Source organism: Lepidochelys olivacea (genome assembly GCF_965140295.1).
Source record: "Lepidochelys olivacea isolate rLepOli2 genome assembly, chromosome: 6".
NCBI lineage: Eukaryota > Metazoa > Chordata > Testudines > Cheloniidae > Lepidochelys > Lepidochelys olivacea.
Genome location: NC_140416.1, coordinates 66,487,970 through 66,506,835, shown reverse-complemented (window position 1 = coordinate 66,506,835; position 18,866 = coordinate 66,487,970). Strand labels below are relative to the sequence as shown.

The 18,866-nt window shown below is 43.8% G+C and overlaps 1 protein-coding gene across 1 annotated transcript in view; it reads right to left on the bottom strand.

Moving 5' to 3' along the window:
- Positions 1-18,866, bottom strand: part of SPTBN5 (spectrin beta, non-erythrocytic 5) — a gene marked incomplete at its 5' end in the record, with an annotated part of 149,319 nt that overhangs the window by 46,907 nt on the left and 83,546 nt on the right. The window contains 6 exons of the mRNA XM_084629808.1: positions 228-341; positions 1,819-1,933; positions 3,084-3,202; positions 5,616-5,711; positions 7,039-7,230; positions 7,891-8,046. Of these exons, the coding sequence (XP_084485934.1) occupies positions 228-341; positions 1,819-1,933; positions 3,084-3,202; positions 5,616-5,711; positions 7,039-7,230; positions 7,891-8,046 (792 nt within the window). The remainder of the gene's footprint in view (positions 1-227; positions 342-1,818; positions 1,934-3,083; positions 3,203-5,615; positions 5,712-7,038; positions 7,231-7,890; positions 8,047-18,866) is intronic.

Here is an 18,866-nt window from a genome sequence, read left to right as displayed (position 1 = left end):
TCATATGACAAATTGAGGGGAACACAAAGGAACTACAATAGTTCATTATAAAGAAGTCTGCTCTGAGGACCTTGGAATTGTCTATCTGCTATGTTCCCTTCCCAGTTCATCTTGTACTAAGCCTCTCTGAAGGAGCTTATCAAGCATTTTAGCATAGACAAAGAAACAAAAACAGAGCATTGTTTTAGCAGCCCCACTCTGTACCCTCTACCTTCCCAGCCTCTGACCTCCATTTTGGACTTGATGACACTGATTTCCCTCTCCATTTCCTCATGTCGTCGCATCAGGTTTGCCACACTCTCCACGTCTTTCCCGTAATCCAATGCTTGTATCAGTGCACTCTTGGGGGGTAGGGCAGAAGAAGGAGAAAAACAACAGGATCATATCTCAGTTCCTTCAAATGTTTCCTCTCTCCTTCTCTCTTAAAACCTTCCTTTTATCCGCGTCCTAAATTTCAACAATGCAATGATCGTGACAACTCTCTGTGCCACTTATGAAGGTAGAACAAGAGTTCAGAACTCCTTGACCAGTTCCAACCCTGCTTGACTTGGTGTGTAACTGCATGCTTGTGTATAAGCACAAAAGCGACTTTCTATTTGCTTCATCCCTCCCAGTCTATTTTTCCATAAACCATAATGCTAATAGCCAAAGACAACTACAGGTGGGACTTTATCATCCATAAAATTGCAATGTAAGTGCATTTTGTGAAAATTTGAGGGGAATTTTTGAGTCCTCAAAATTTTGCCAGAAGTGACATTTTGGAGACGTAAGAGGAACATGAATTAATTGGCAAAAATTGTTATGGAAAATTTTACAACAAATTGTTTACCAAGTTTAACAAGTTTCAGAGTAGCAGCCGTGTTAGTCTGTATTCGCAAAAAGAAAAGGAGTACTTGTGGCACCTTAGAGACTAACCAATTTATTTGAGCATAAGCTTTCATGAGCTACAGCTCACTTCATCGGATCCAATGAGGTGAGCTGTAGCTCACGAAAGCTCATGCTCAAATAAATTGGTTAGTCTCTAAGGTGCCACTGGTACTCCTTTTCTTTTTGCAAGTTTAACAAGTGCTACTGTATGTGTGTCTGCTGATATATAAAGTCATATACGAATGATATGAAATCATAGATGTGAAATAATAATACTTAGTCCTTATATAGCATTTTTCTTTCATTGATTTCAAAGCAAAAAGCAATGATGGGTATTATTATTCTCAGTTTACAAATGGGAAAACTGAGGCAAAGAGAGATTATGTGACTTGCTCAAGGCCACACATTGAGTCAATGGTACAGCAAGGAATAGAACCCTGTATCTCTTGACTTAGTCTAGTATCTTATCCACTGTACCTTGCTATGTCCCTTTGAAAGTATCCAATCATTTCCTGAATGTCTAGGCATTGAGCTAAAAAGTCCCAGGCAATCTATATTTCAGTATTAACTGAAAAATGTTTATTTCTGACCCTAATCTGGAATTTTTGACAATTACTATCAATACCTTCAAACTAGAAGTCTTCATTATATTTGCCTGCATTTCAGTCTTTCTACAGACTCTGATTCACAGGCAACCCCAGGGATAGTGAAGCAATATATTACTCTGGCTGAGTTTGCTTCATGATTTACAGTTTGGTTAAAGAGGTTTTGCCATTCCCATTTTGCACAGAGGCTATTATAATAGATCACCTCTAAATGCTCATTCTCTCTATAATGATTGGACGGATGGGAGTTTATCCACTTTTACAGGGTGCACACTTATCTTCAAGATGAAGTGATTTTTCTCAGTGGGTGAAACCCGTTCAATTAACACAATCATGAGCAGCTCACCTTCTCACTAATTCTCTCTGTGATGTCATCAATTTCTCTGATTAAGGCATGGATCTCCAGGGCTCCCTCCAGCTTCCTCCTGTATGTATTCAGGTTACCATGGAAACTGGTCCACCTTTTATTGAAAGTCAGGTTTAGGGGAGAGCATGAATATCAGAACTTCCAGAGCTGCAGCTAGATCGCATTCAAACATGGGATTTCTGAGCTTCCTCACCCATGGACTCCTTTTTCCCACAGCAGCCCAGATACATCTCATAAGTAAAGAATTAATATGTCGGAAAGTGACTGTCCTAGGATTTTTTAGAGTGTAGGTAAGGGGATCTCAGATGAGGATAAGAGGGGGTTCCCAGTACTGTGGAGGGACTCTTGCATGGAACAAGCCCTGACCCAACTGCCAGAAAACCTCAACAAACCCATACATCCCGTCTCCATGCTGCTCATTGTCAATTTGGCCACCGGGGTGTGAGCCAGCAGAAGTGGGACAAGTTGGCCAGGAATATAGGTTTTCAGCGGGTTGGGATGAAACTAGTTTGGAGCCAGATAGGGTCAGACTGGGGACAGGAGATGGTGGCCACAGGGAGAAAACAAGGAGAAAATGAGAATCTATTGTGAGGAGAGAGAGTCTGCTGTGGGGTCAGCAGCTTGGAGAAGAGCTAGAAAACCTGCCTTAGGGCAGATATTAAACAGAGACAATTTGACAAGATGTTAGTGGGAATGAGGTATGGAGTTGTTCTGTTAAATATAGAGGTCAGGCTGGGTATCCAAGGCTGGCTTCACCACCTGTATCTCCAGGATTCTATTACCCTGATAATCCATGCTATGCTCATCCCAGCCACGAGAGTCTACAAGAGCAGGAAGGGAGCAAGACATCCTGTTAAAACTTCACCTGGGCAACCCAATGACCAATTGGAAGTACTCTAAGCTACCATGCACAGGAGCAGGGTTTGATTGTGGGGAAAGCATGTTCATCTCCAAGGTTGGAAAGATGAATTTTGCTTTGCTGAATGGGAAACCCTTCTGGCCAATTGAAGTGATGCATTGACAGTCACTACAGAAGCTTTATTGGCTAGAGGTGGAAGCTAGCATTTTGTAGGTCATACCTGTGGAACAGGTTGCTTAAATGGAGAAAATTTCCGTCTGTATCCCCAGCCTTTGTACAGCCCAGCCCAGCCCAGCAAAAGCTTACCCTTCCCTTCCTGCCATGAAACCATTAGAACAGCTTTGACTGAACTTTCCAGCGTCCAGAACCTGGAATGTATACTCACTTTTCATTGAGCTGCTTCTGGCGTTGATATATTGTCTTCACCTCTTCCTTGTTCTGTCTTTCCAGTTTCATGGCCAGTGCATTGATGGTTTTGATGTGAGCATCATCCACTGTCATTTCCTATGAGGCCAGAACAAGAAAATATCATTTGTGTGCCCCAAATGCCCATCATTGTGTCAGCTGCACAGATGATCTCAGATCCAAACACTCTTCCCTGATACAGCACTCTTGTATCAGTCTTAGATAAAGATGGAGTGGGGATAAGGAGGGACATCACTATGAAACCAACAATGGTCATAGTTCTATACAAGGACCTTAAGGGCTTCTTATCTAATCAGAGTGGAAATAGCTGTCAAACAAATCACCCCATTCTCTTTTAAAAACATAATTCTACCTTAAATTGTATACATCTTTTATTCTGCTTGCTTCCCACATAATATACCTTGGAAAGGATAATATTTGCACATAAACTCATTATCTGAGCTATGCCACATTAAGGATGTTCTTCTGAAGCATGACCTGCAGCCAGTTCTCAACAGTACATGACACTGAATGCAAAATAGAGGCATTCCAACACTCAAAAATATCAAATGTTGCAATAAGTCCAGTAAATCACATACTCATCAGGGAGACATTAATCATGGTCTAGCAGAGGCACATCGGCAGGATGCCAACACTCAGATAATAGAAGTATTGATTCCATCTGCATTTTATATATGCTACGTACATACCACTGTGCATATTTCTAAATGTACTCTGCTATAATACACAGCTGGAAAGTGAACACACTGAAAGCATTCTACATTGAATATAATCCATCTGATCCAGCAGAAACTATTCTAATGAATCAGAACCCCACATCGCCTATGCTGGAGGTTGGGAACTGACCCAACTGCCAGAAACCCTGAATAAATATATACACCCCATCTCCATGCTGCTAATTCTCAATCCAGCCACTGGGCTGTAAACCAGCAGGAGTGGGAGGTGTATAGGCAGCCCAGGCTGGGGATCATTGCTCCTAGGATCGTTACTCACCCTAATCCCAGGTTCGCCTGGCAGGTAACCCTATGAGATTGGTGAAGAATCACTGGCTAGAAGGGTGCAAGCAGTTACCCCAGGCCTAGCCTCTCTCTGCTTGTGCCATTGTGTTAGTGTTATGACTGAGCACTTGTTATGAGGGTGATCATCACAGCATCTACAATGCCAGCCTCTTGGAGATGTCTATGGAGCAGCGCAGGAGAACTGCCAATGATAGGAATTCTCTGCTACCTAACACAGAAACTAGGCACATGACCCACTTAAGAGCTATCTCATTTATAGATAGACAAGGTGAGATTTTTCCCTATCCAGACTCCCAGAGTGACTTGAGGATTATATTGTTCCTCCCTTCCCACCTCCCCAACTCCTAACTCTTCTTCTTATTGGCTGCCACTACCTGAATCAGCCTCTTTGTACTGTCCCTTAGACACTAACTCTGCAGGTGAGGGCTGAAGGGCCAATGAAGGTTTCTTTTAAACTCTTCTGGCCTCACTTCACTGATATCTGAAGTGTGACAGTTTTGGTTCTCTGCCTAGATGCAACACTACTGCATTCTCATAGTGACTCTGGAAATGGGAGGCACTGAAAAGGAAAACCCAGAATTTCTCTCCAGGTCCCAGGCATCTCAGGGCTCTCCTTCTATGCATAGTATGAGCTTCTCCTTCTGCCATTAGGGTGCAGAAAGGGAAGATGTGAGATGCTCTGACAGAGGTTGGCAGCAATATGGGGAAGGACATAGGGACTGTGGGCAGATAATACTACAGGAAACTCCCACAGACAGACCTAACATTTCCCCCTCCAGATCTTAATTAGGTTTCCCAGGCTAGCACGTCAGCAATGCAATGCAGGTATTCTTTCTTGAATGTACACTGAAACCTATTTGCCTGTGCTGAAATTAGCGCACCAATTGGGGTGCGAGAAAGCCGGCTGCAGTTTCTCACCATGGACGATAGTTCAGAGATCTCAGCAAAGAAAGCTGAACCAGGCAGCTAGTGTGTTGTTGCTCCACAGCAGACCTCTTTTTGGAGGTTCGGTTCATGAAGGTCTGGAATGTGTTTCAGGTTCCAAACCAACCCAAGCTGAACCTCACCTGAAACCACCAAGATGCCTGATCTGAGGTGAAACACATGGAGTTTTGCATAGTTTCTATCCAAAAGTGTAACCCATTTGAAGCTCACTCCAAATCTAGCCCAGGATCACTCAAAAGAGTTTCAGGTTTGCAATGCAATCCGAAGTTTCAGATTTCACTGTGATCATTTGTAAAGCTCTGTTAAGATGTCATCAGGCATTTGATGTAGTGATGCAAGGAAAGAGGATAATAGCTATTCTAACAGCTTGTGAACTGGCAAATCCCTCTACACTTCTTTCTGCTCTTCCTTCCCCTAAGGAAAATGAAATAGCTTTAAGTGGCTGTGATGCGCTTCTGTGCTGAAAAGCTGGCTTTTGGTTTAAGCCATACCAGGCATAGGGGACTAGGCATGGAAATTTCTCTCACCCCTGATGCTGCTCCTCGGAACTCGTTCAGCTTTTTCATGAGCTGCAGGCAGTGTTCGTAGTCATTCCCCATATCACCAATATTAATCATCACTTCCTGGGGAAAGGGAAAACAGTTAGGTGGATATTCAACTAACCACGGGAATTGCTTCAGGCCCGGAATGCAAGCAGCCAGCATTTCCTATGGCTTTTCCTTTTCCTGATAAACCAAAAGTGATTTCACTCATCCCACAACCATACGCTCCAGGAACACAATATCCTTTGTGATGGAAATTTTGTACATGAGGGCCCAATAATGTTTTAAGTGGAAGTTTTCTGTGTCCCTGAATATCATATCCCACTTTTTGCTGCTCTCCCATGCGCCTTGACTACTGAATGTCCTGGCACACTGCATAATATGCCGTTACTTGCAGAAACTGATACAAGGAATAGAGATTGGTTCCCCAGATCTAAAAGATGGCTTTTGTTACTGAGATCAAGTAGCGGAGCGCTTAGTTTGAAACCCGAATACAATTCTCTATTTATTTTTCTCCCTCTAAAGTGGATTTTAGGGTTCATAAAAGTGAAGTACTTCCATAAGTAAGTAAGTGCTAGAGCATGGGGCAGCGGGGGATGGTGTTTCCTCTCATACCACTCTCTAAGTGCATTTTAAATCATGACCTGCAAACCCTTGGACCTTTCCTGTAGTCCTGCCCCCCAGCTCTGAAAATGCATTTCATTCCATTTCTAGAAACCCCCTTTGTACTGGCCATAGGGGCTTCTATTGAGCAGAGACTGACCAATGATGTTAAATTTTGTATAGTTTTGTGATGTAGACAGATGTTCAGAGACTATGGTGAGGTCACCCCCTAACTCATTTGCACTTATCACATACTTGTGCCTTAATCCATTGCACCACTTAGTATGAACTTCCCATCCTTAACAGCATGTGCCCTATTAGTGAAATATGACTACTGACCTCCAGATCAAGGCCCTACATATTTCTCATTGGACAAGGTGACTGGTTTTTCATTCTTATAAGAAAAATGTCTCAGATTTAATACACAATTTAGTGAATTTAGGATTTCAGGTGCTTAGGGTAGGCTCTATTCTTTTTTCATATCTTTGTTTCAGAGGAGATGTAAAAGCAGAGCCCTGAACCCTTTGGTCTCTATAGATCCCATGACACTTTGTGAATGAATAGGAATGTTAATACTGGTGTCCTAGGCAAATTCCAACTCTGGCATGAAAACATATCAGAACGTTTTAACAGTTGCTGTGATATTCCCTATATACAATCTGTAAAGCCCTTAAAGTCCCCCAGGACAAAAGACACAATGTAAATGTCCTGAAAGGTGATATCATCATCAAATGTTCATTACTAAAAAACATATATATAGCACCATGGGCTTGCTTGCCCCAGTTAAAGAATAGAGTCCATGTACCTTCTCCCTGATCCAGGCCTCCACTTGGTCCACTTTCTGCAGAAACTCCAGGAAGTCCCGAATGTCCTCCAGCATCTTTCCATGAGCAGCAACAGCCCACTTCAGCTTCTCCCAGTGCTCCTGGATCATACGGGTCCTACGACAGATCTCCCCTGATTTTGGGTGGCTTTGTGACACCAGGGCTTCCCCTTTCTTCATGTCAGAAAGAGAGAATTAGAAAGGAAGTTTACCACGAACAGAAGGGTTACATGATCTTTCTAGGAGGACCTCCTTCTCCTCACCCCCAACAAAACTCCAGTACAAGAGCCCTCAAACTGTGAATACTCAGCCATTATTTTCAATAATTGGTAGGACAGTCTGCACTATTCTGACGCAGTCAAGAACATTAGGCTTGAACATTCCATGGGCAAGGTGAAATTCAGAGGTTGGAAGCACAAGGGAGGGTATTTCAGATAAACATCTTCCAGATGATGATTCACTCACTCTCAGGAAGATGATTCAGACATGGTATGACATTTTCTTTCCAAGATCAGGAAGATTCAGTACTAGCAGGGGAAGTCAGTGGCTCCTTCCCATGTAAGGAATACGGAAACAGAGAAGTCCCCTGGAAACCACACATGGACAATTAATGGGACTCCCACACCTTGCATTAGTGACATTCCAGTCACCCCTATGAAATACCACCAGGATTCTTGCCACACGGAAAGGGATGGTCTCTGGTTCAGATGGAAGGAGATGGAGAACTGACACTATGCTGGGGAATATTTAATACTCACTTTGAGCTCCTTCCCCCTCTTCTTCTGCAGAATGAACCTGCAATAGCAGCAGATAGTAGCAGAGTGTCGGAGTTACCTTGTTAACAGCTGTGATGATCTCCTCATTAGCCAGAATCTCAGCCTCAAAGACCTGATGTTTCTGCAGCAGCTTCATTTTATCCTTCAGGTTGCTGTGGTCTCGGATGGAAGGGTCCTCCAGCTTTTGCATGCGCTCATTAATCCAGTCCTCTGCCTGCAACCAAGGGGAGCAGCAGAATTAACATGACACCCAGAAGCTGTCTCTCCTCTCCCAATCTCAGAGCCTCCTCCCAAGGCACAATGTGGTTCTGTGAAATGGCACATGCCTGGCGGAGGCAGATTTCCAATAATTGGTAATAACAAAAGTGACTTTCTGATTTCGGAACTGTCCAGCTGAAAGGGAGTGAAAATAATTCTATCAAATGATAAGGGGAAAATATTGACAATAGCTTGGATACTATTGTTATTGTATCTCAAGTTATAAGTGAGTTTAGATGCAAATCTATGGTGACTCTTGCTCATTCACACAGATCTAACATGTTGGTCATGTTTGAGGCCAGAGAGGAATTTTATCCCAAGATTACTGCCAAGGATTTTTTCCCCTCTCCTGGATTACTGTGCAATGATCTTTCAACAAAATTGAGAGAGCATGCCACACAGAACCTATTTCCTGGTATTGTGGGGTGTGCATTTGTTCTTTTCCATCTGCTTCTCTACCTCCATCAAAGAGCTGATCTCCTAGAAATCCTTGCTTCCCTTTATGAGCCTCTGAATGAATACATTTTAGTTGTGCATGGTGGGGTACATTTTCAGCATGGTAAATGGTGATTTAGCTTGATTACTTCATGTAACACAATGGCAGGGTTCCCCTCTTGTCCATTCTGTTAGCAAGTGTTGGAACATGTGGGGACCTGCAGGATAATTACTGTTAACTCACTGGGGCTCTTGCAGCTAATTAGAGTCCACCCTGAAGATAAGGGAGGTAGGAAGAGTGCTCTGGAAAAGGGAGCTAGGTGTGGGATGGGTAGTCCCTCAAGGAAGTAAAATCAGGAGCAGATAGGTCCAGGAAGAAGGCAACCTGGGAGTTGATAAACTGTCTGCTCAGGCTGAGGCTGGGGGTTCATGTAATATTATTTTGGAATAATCTTTATTGTCAATACTCCAGACAGCAGGGGGATAGTCACATATTTTGGTTCGTTCTTTGTTTGGAGCTGGATGAGGACGACGTTAGCTTCCACCGCATTAATGACAGCTAGCTGTTCTGGTGATTAGCGCATGGGGCTGAGAGCTAGGAAGAGAACCCAGGAGTCCTCCTATCTCTGCCACTGACCTGCTTTGTTACCTTGGTGCAGTCACTTAACAGCTCTGTGCCTCAGTTTCCCCATCTGTAAAATGGGGATATTTACCTATTCCAAACAGGTGTTATGAAGTTTAATGAATTAATATGAACCAGTTAGAAATCTTCAAGTCAAAGGCACTATAGAAGTGCCAAGTATTATTAATATTAATGGCACCTGTGCTACTAAGTCCTTTAACAGTACTTAGGAGTGTTACCTCAGCATGTTTTAAACACATGAAAGAGGATTTTTTTCCAGTTCTACCAGTTAAGTGTGAAAGATACCCTACGTTCTCCAACATGCAGGCATGGTGTGCACACCCTTAGTTATTTTCTGAGCCCTCCCCCTCTTTATTTTGGGCAGGTGTTGAGAGCCTGTTCATCAGTATACATTTCACATTTAACTGTGAATCTCTTCACAGTCACTGTTTTCTGTTATAATTGGATGTAAGAGTCACCAAATGAGTAACTGTACCAGTTTATTTCTGTAACCTGGGTCCTTCTCATCTCATCCCCCTTGTGTGTGTGACATCCTCAACTACTGGTCAAGTCTGTCATCTAGATTGCAAGGGGAAGGTCCTGTTTTCTGTGAAGTGCTTGCTGCACACTTGTGGCTGCTAGAAATTAAACAAGTAATAAACAAGATCAGCAGCTCTTTCTGAAGAGCTAATTATGGTCATGTCTCTCTTAAAATCTGTCTCCTTCAGGGATTTAAATGCAGCCTGTTAGAATAAAACAGGCAATAGGATCTACTTCAGTTTTTCACAAGTAACAAAAAAGTATGCCAAGTTTCAGTTCGTAGCACTGAAAGAAATGTCTTCTTTCCATCATGCCTTTGAGAACTGGAAACTTGACACATATCATGACCGATCCTGTATTCCTCAAGCCACTGACATACAGTAAAATTTTGGCTCCACAAGGACAGCAAATTGAGATCATTTTTGTGTGCCTCAAAACACATCGTCAGTTGCTTTTGGGGGACTGCACTGACTGTATATGGGACTCAGAAGCTGGGTGTTTTTCCTTGTTAATTACCAGTTTGAATCCATCTTTCAGCCACTGAAATTCTGTACACAGAAACAGCCCTCATCTGTTTTTTCCTTCCACAAGCTGTTTTTTTTCCCTCCCATAAGCACATGTAGGGATTCAAAAAATAAACTTGGTATCAAGGTTGTCAAGGGCAGCAAACTGTCATCTGTGACTTTCATTACTAATGCACTCCCTGCTCACAAGCTAAGGCCTTCTCCCATTACGCAGACACACATTAACACTCAAAGGACTCTTAACTGTCTCTCTTCTTTTTAAAAGGAGAGTCTTATCTGAACAGTGAGACTGGGCAGCCAATAGATCTTTTCTGGTAACTCACCATAGGGTCTCTTTCACACTTTCTAATATTAAACCCAGGGCATGGTGACACTATCTTTAACAGGTTTCAGAGTAGCAGCCGTGTTAGTCTGTATTCGCAAAAAGAAAAGGAGTACTAGTGGCACCTTAGAGACTAACCAATTTATTTGAGCATAAGCTTTCGTGAGCTACAGCTCACTTCATCGGATGCATCATTGAAGCTTATGCTCAAATAAATTGGTTAGTCTCTAAGGTGCCACAAGTACTCCTTATCTTTAACAGGGTCACTGCCACACTCTACTGGCAGACCAGATACAATTTTGTTAAAATCCCATTTAACAACCATTTCTGTAGCTTTCCTCCTATCATTCTATCAAGTGACTTAGATAGTCCCCAGGCTTCAGCAGAAAGGAGCAGTCAGCAGGATCTAGATAATGAGGAGGACATTCAGGGTACATAGCAAAGCTGACCTATTTTCCCAGGATCTCTCCAGGAAGTGGGTTTTGACAGGGATGATGAGTGAAATCCTGGCTTCATCGAGGTGAGTGGCAAAACTCCCATTAGGACCTGGGTTTCACCCAGTGTAGGGAGATGGGAACAGTCTGATTTCTGGTGGGCGCTGGTTGGTTTTTTAAATTCTATACAGCCTCTATTTAGAAACATTTATTTTTGAATGTATTTGTGCTCAGAACTCAGGGTGAGCACACTTGGCAAAATACATTATTAAGCACAGTACTTAGCATTTATATAGTGCTGCATGAATTCCAGGCACTGTATAAATATTAATGAATTAATCCTCCCAACGCCTCTGTGAGGTAGATGGATAAGCATGTTATTCCCTTTACAGATGGAGAAAGAGAGAGAAAAGTGAAGTGACTCTGCCAAGGCCACATGATGAGTGAATTGGCAGAGCCAGGATCAAAAGTCAGGACCTCCTGACTTTCAGCCTTGTGATCATTCCCTCAGAGTAAAGTAAATACATTCCTAACCAGCAGCTTCCTTTTTTTCTCAGATGATTAAGGATGTGATGCACAGTTTGTGACAGTACGGAAGCATACTGGAGACCTCACAACCACTGGATGCTCAAATAGCTACGTTAGCAAAAAATACCCACCACCAACTGCAGCAGAAGACTGTGCCCCATTTTGTGATCCAAATGCGGGTTCTCCAGACTTCAGGATTGCAATTCCTGTCTAGAAATGAAGTCACGTACCCTGAAAATGCTAAGGCTGCTGCATTTTGCACCAGCTGATCTTAAACAGACCGTATGATTCCAATACTCTGCCTTCTGTACCATCTTCCCAATAAACAGAGAATCCAGTTCTCTCTCCTGATATTCAAAGCTCTCCATGTGATTAGCCTGAGCTATCTGAGAGTTTGCTTCTCCCCCATGGCTATAACTGCTACCTTCCACTGGAACAATGATTCTATTAACCAACGGGGATAGCTTTTGACTGCAGGAGATAGGATTTTCACAGGAACTGGACCTAGACTATGGAACTTACTCTCACAAGAAACAAGAATAATTGCTGTTGGCACACAATGAATAACCACTGTGTTGGCACACAGGGCCAGATCCTGCTCTAAGATATACATGTGTGTCAGTCAGGGGAGCAGGGAGAGCTTCTTTCCACAGGACAAGAGCGGAGAAGGATTATAATTTAATACTCAGGGGGCACTGAGGGGTAGACATATTCCTAAACCAGCTGGTGGACTGCATCCACAACTAGCATTGCCAACCCCCCATCCAGGCAGCAGGTTTGTGGCCATCTGCCTCATTAACCTGGGATACCCTATGCCTTTTGAAAATAGCAGCAGTGTGCAATTCGCCATTCATTCCCTCAGCCCAGCCTATGGACTCCTGCTCTGCCTGGAGTATTTGTGGGGCAGAGGATGCATCAAGCCAGAATTCCAGCTACCATGCTCACTCCTGACCAGGTCAGGATTTGGCTCGTTACTTATTGACAAATACAAGGATAGCATTTGGCTATTTAATAGGGTCTTGCTAGAATACATTTTAAAAAGAGGATGGGCTTTGAAAAAGTTTTTTCTGACCGTGAATTCAAACACTGCCAAGGAAGAGGGACCTGCTGAGATACTGAACTGGTTAGTGTTAGGGGGGAGGGATGCCCGCACAGGCTGTTTGTACAAATGGAATCTTAAGTACTGTTTTAAAAAACTCCTGTCTGTAATATAAAGAATAAAGTGCAGGTTGTGGGCAGCAGCTATCCAGCTGGCGTTTGCTTTTGGTAACAGTCTGGGCTTGAAATATGTCAGCTTAGCGCAGGGCAGTGTTTGGGGTGACTGAACCTCCCCGCTTTTTCTTTCCACTGCCGAGGAGTGTTTCAAGGGAGGCCACAACAGGTGCATCTGCAAACCCAATAACAGTGTGTGCAAATGCCCCCGTCAGCTCCCGTGTGTGTGATGTTTGTGCCAGCATGACGGATGCTGGCACATTTTTCAGGCACGCACATTGGGCTGCCCTTTGGAAATGTGACCTGGGATGTCTTCCCAACCGTGATGTCAGCAGCAGCAACAACTCTATTACAAGGCTAAGTCCAGAACAGGAGAAACAAATAGAATTGGAATCGTTTTACAGAGATGGTCCTAAAGCAACTAAAGAGCTGCTCTAACTTATGACACTGGCATAAAGTTCCTAAGTGACCTTACACCAGTGGAGGATAAGCATAGCTCTGCTTGGCTTCACCATGCTCTCTCCCTCCCCACATCCGTCCCATCTAGGAATGCCCGTTTCTTCCTTCTATGCCAGAGAGAAGGGAGCAAGGGGCATAGAAGGCAATTATTTCACCTTTGCCATTTTTACCCTAGTGAAGAGTTCCCCTGTGTTCAAAGTGGCTGTAAATGGATAGAAACCATGTCATAATCATGGTGCAATAACAACCACCTTTATTAAAAGAATTTCCTCTTCAGATGTTTAGAAACACAGGTGTTGCTATAGCTGGCTAGACCTTTGATCAAGCTGGTCTCTTGCAGTGGCCAGTGCCTGATGTTTCAGAGGGATGTAATTCCCCCCTCCTGCCATAAATCATTCTTACTGTAATGATAGTAGGAATTTTGAAGTAGGAACCAAAGTTACCCATAGTGTTGTACGGGGAATCATTGTACGTAGTGAGCCTTATCAGCAGAAGCACATTGCACTTGGAGCCAGGCAGGCAAGCCAGCAGCACCTATCTGTACAGATCTCAGCAACATATAAAGTGTTTACTGTACTTAAAAAGTCTTTTCTTATATTATAATAGCAAGTTGGCAGCAGCTATTACATTGGTGTCAGAAAACACTAGAAGTAAGAAAAGAGTAGAAGAAAACTGAAAAGAAACGGGCCAACTAAAGCCTCCAGGAAAGTTAGCGTTTGAAGAAAATGGAGAAAGTGGAAGGAAGGATTAGAGCTGGACATCATTGCAAGTGGCATGGACAAAAACAATGAACGGTTGCAAACAGCATTATTTCCTTCTGCAGCAGGTGAAGAAAACAGAGGTGTATTTAATACTTTTCAATGTAATGATGTAGCAGATCAAGAAACAAAAACCAGATCATACAGAATATGTTTAAGGCATACTGTGCACCGCAAAGAAATATGTATGGGAGTCACAGTTTTTTCACCAGAAATCAGATGATGGGAAAGTATAGAGCAATATGTAACTGATTTAAAACTAGCAGTACAATTGTAGAGAACTGTGAGGGTCACTCATTAAAGACTGCATCATGTGTGAGGTTGCATCAGTTCAAGCTAGGTTGTTGTGGGACAGTAATTTAATCCTTGAATGTGCTGTGGACATATGACATGCAGATGAAAGGACTGCAAAACAACTGAAAGGCCTAGATGAACTGGAGAAACACCTTTAGTAAGCACCCAGACACGCAGTCATGAACTGGAGTGGTGTCCTGCAACTAATAAAAACCTGCAATCAAGAGAAGTGAAAAGAGCAATCAGAGAGGCAACTAAAGGTTGTTATAAATGCAGCCATAGTCATGCCATAAGGTAGCCTCCTACACATGAGCAAGAATGAGGAAGATTTGGCAAATGCAATCATATTGCGAAAAAGTGCAACTCTGGAAGGCAAAAGTACCAGGGCCAGGGCCGGCTCTAGGCACCAGCAAAACAAGCAGGTGCTTGGGGCAGCACATTTCTAGGGGCGGCATTCCGGCGCCGGCCATGCTGCCCCTAGAAATGTGCCCCCGCCGCCCCAGCTCGGCCTCCGCCTGCTCCCCTCAGCACGCCGCCGCTGCTCCGCTTCTCCCCCTTCCGCCCCGGCTTGCTGCGCGCCAAACAGCTGTTTCGCTCAGCAAGTCTGGGAGGGAGCAGCGGAGCGGTAGCACACTTGTGGGAGGTGGTGGTGGTGGAGCAGAGGCGAGCTGGGGTGGGGAGCGGTTCCTCTACCCCCCCACCCTCACTCACCTCCTCTCCACCCGCTCCCCTGAACGTGCTGCCTCTCCCTCGCCTGAGAGGGAGGCAGGAGAAGCGGAGCAGCGGCATGTTCAGGGGAGCAGGCAGAGCAGAGGTGAGCTAGGGCGGAAGGTTGCGGGGGAGGAGCCGCAGGAAGCAATGGGAGGGGTGGAGAAATGTGGCACGCCCGGGGGAGGAGGCGGGGCCGGGGATTTGGGGAAGGGGTTGGGAAAGGGCGGAGTTTGGGTGGAGCCGGAAGCAGGGGGGGCATGAAAAAAAAGCAGGGGTGGCCAAAAAATTTTTTTGCTTGGGGCGGCAAAAATCCTAGAGCTGGCCCTGACCAGGGCAAAGAGCTGTTTAACCTCACAGAAGCAGGTGAGCACTCGTAAGATCTGTTCCTCTGTGTGCTAAGTACTGAGCCTCCAAAGGATGAGTGGAATGTGGATTTGCTCATTATTGATCACAAAACTATGAGTTTTAAAATCAATATTGAGGCACAGGCCAAAGTGATGTCTGTAAAGTGATACAACATTTTAATGGCCAAACTCCTTGCTCAACTCAAGTATTCAGCTGATAACCTACTCGGGGGAAAACTGCAGGTATGTGGTGAATGCAACTTGGACTGTGAGTATCGGCATAAGAAAACATTGGTGGAATTTCAGGTGGTAGGATCTGACTCAAGTGGTGTGGATTGCACCCTCAGCAAGTTTGCAGATGACACTAAACTGGGAGGAGAGGTAGATACGCTGGAGGGTAGGGATAGGATACAGAGGGACCTAGACAAATTAGAGGATTGGGCCAAAAGAAATCTGATGAGGTTCAACAAGGACAAGTGCAGAGTCCTGCACTTAGGACGGAAGAATCCAATGCACCGCTACAGACCAGGGACCGAATGGCTCGGCAGCAGTTCTGCAGAAAAGGACCTAGGGGTTACAGTGGACAAGAAGCTGGATATGAGTCAACAGTGTGCCCTTGTTGCCAAGAAGGCCAATGGCATTTTGGGATGTATATGTAGGGGCATTGCCAGCTGTCATAAATATAAAGGGAAGGGTAAACCCCTTTAAAATCCCTCCTGGCCAGAGTTAAAATCCTCTCACCTGTAAAGGGTTAAGAAGCTAAAGGTAACCTCGCTGGCACCTGACCAAAATGACCAATGAGGAGACAAGATACTTTCAAAAGCTAGGAGGAGGGAGAAAAACAAAGGGTCTGTGTCTGTCGGTATGCTGCTTTTGCTGGGGATAGAACAGGAATGGAGTCTTAGAACCTTTAGTAAGTAATCTAGCTAGGTATGTGTTAGATTATGATTTCTTTAAATGGCTGAGAAAAGAACTGTGCTGAATAGAATGACTATTCCTGTCTGTGTGTCTTTTTTGTAACTTAAGGTTTTGCCTAGAGGGATTCTCTATGTTTTGAATCTAATTACCCTGTAAGGTATCTACCATCCTGATTTTACAGAGGTGATTCCTTTACTTCTATTTACTTCTATTTCTATTAAAAGTCTTCTTGTAAGAAAACTGAATGCTTTTTCATTGTTCTCATATCCAAGGGTTTGGGTCTGTGGTCACCTATGCAAATTGGTGAGGATTTTTACCAAACCTTTCCCAGGAAGTGGGGTGCAAGGGTTGGGAGGATTTTTTGGGGAAAGACGTGTCCAAACTACGTTTCCCAGTAAACCCAGTTAGAGTTTGGTGGTGGCAGTGGATATTCCCAGGGCAAAGGATAAAATTAATTTGTACCTTGGGGAAGTTTTAACCTAAGCTGGTAAAAGTAAGCTTAGGAGGTTTTCATGCAGGTCCCCACATCTGTACCCTAGAGTTCAGAGTCGGGGAGGAACCTTGACACCAGCAGATCGAGGGATGTGATCGTTCCCCTCTATTCGACATTGGTGAGGCCTCATCTGGAGTACTGTGTCCAGTTTTGGGCCCCACACTACAAGAAGGATGTGAAAAATTGGAAAGAGTCCAGCGGAGGGCAACAAAAATTATTAGGGGACTGGAACACATGACTTACGAGGAGAGGCTGAGGGAACTGGGATTGTTTAGTCTGCAGAAGAGAAGAATGAGGGGGGATTTGATAGCTGCTTTCAACTACCTGAAAGGGGGTTCCAAAGAGGATGGATCTAGCTGATGACAGAACAAGGAGTAAGGGTTTCAAGTTGCAGTGGGGGAGGTTTAGGTTGGATATTAGGAAAAACTTTTTCACTAGGAGGGTGATGAAACACTGGAATGCGTTACCTAGGGAGGTGGTGGCATCTCCTTCCTTACATATTTTTAAGATCAGGCTTGACAAAGCCCTGGCTGGGATGATTTAGTTGGGGATTGGTCCTGCTTTGAGCAGGGGGTTGGACTAGATGACCTCCTGAGGTCCCTTCCAACCCTGATAGTCTATGATTCTATGACTCCAAAGCTATATTGGGCTTACAGGCAGTGACAAGTTTAAACTTAGTGCAGAGAGTCAATATGATAAAGGAAGAAACAGAAGGTGAATGGAATATATTTAAAGAATACCAGGATTTATTTGAAGGTGAGCGTGCTTGCCAGGTAAGCACACCATAAAGATGAACACGCAAGTACCACCTGCAGTTCACCACCTTGCAAACTTCCAGTGGTATTAAGGGACAAAATAGAAAAAGAATTGCTCTGCATGGAACAGTTGCAAGTAATAACAAAAGTGCAAGAACTTACAAAATGTCAATTCCATATTAACTGTCGACAAATCAGGTTGAGATAAAAGAAAAGTATGCTTGGATGCAAGAGATATGAATAAAGTGACACAAAGGGAACATTTTCAATTACCTAAAGTAGAACTCACTAGCAAGTTAGCAGAAGCTACAGTTTTCACTGTCTTAGATGCCAGTAGTGGATTTTGGCAAATACAGCCGATTGACAAAATTCTAGACTGTTCACTCAACACACCATTAGGCAGGTACATGTTCACCAGAATTCCTTTTAGCATCTGTTCAACTTCTGAAGTATTCCAAAGAATGCTCCACAGACATTTGAAGGTCTGGAAGATGTTGAATGTTATATAGATGACATACTGGTCCGGGGAAATACCAGACAAGAACATGATGAAAGGCTCAAGAGAGTTCTAGACAGGTATCGTGAAAGGCATCTGTGACTGACTGAACAAGAGCAAACACAAATGGGCTCCGACAGAGAATATATTTGGGAGCTTTCCTTGAAAACAGAAGGTTATTTACATTGGGAAATTTATCCTGCACATGTCAACAGTAGCAATTCCTTTAAGACAACTATTGGGAAAAGATGTCAAGTTCACCCATATGCCAATGCATGAGGTGGCATAGGAGCATTTGAAAGAATTGTTTACAAGGGCATCTGTGCTAAAGTACTTTCATGTCAAAGACCAGTTGCTGTGCCAGAGGATGCGAGTTCTTCCGGATTAAGGGCTATTGCTGCAAAAGGTGGCTCCTGTTGCTTATTGCTTCTAAAGCTCTGACAACTACCCAAAAGAATTATGCCCAAATAGAAAAAGAAATGCTGGCAATATTATCTGGCTTCACTTGATTTCATCAGTTTATCTATGGGGAAAAAAGCAGCAATGGAAACAGACCACACAGCTCCTTTGGCCATTTTCAGAGAACCTTTGCGCAGTGCTCTACCAAAGATTCAAAGACGGTTGCTAACACTCCAGAAATATCAACTGAAAGTTGGGTACAGGCCAGGGAAAGTCTTAGGAATTGCTGATGCTTTATCCAGAGTGTCCAAATTGCATGGTGAAGGAGTCAGTTCAGAGGAAGCTGATATTGCAATACATCTCACGATGTCTTACTTGCATATTTCAGAACAGAAGTTGAAGGAATTTCAGACAGCTACTGCAAATGATGTCCTGCAAACGTTAAAACAAACAAGTACTTGTGGCACCTTAGAGACTAACCAATTTATTTGAGCATGAGCTTTCGTGAGCTACAGCTCACTTCATCGGATGC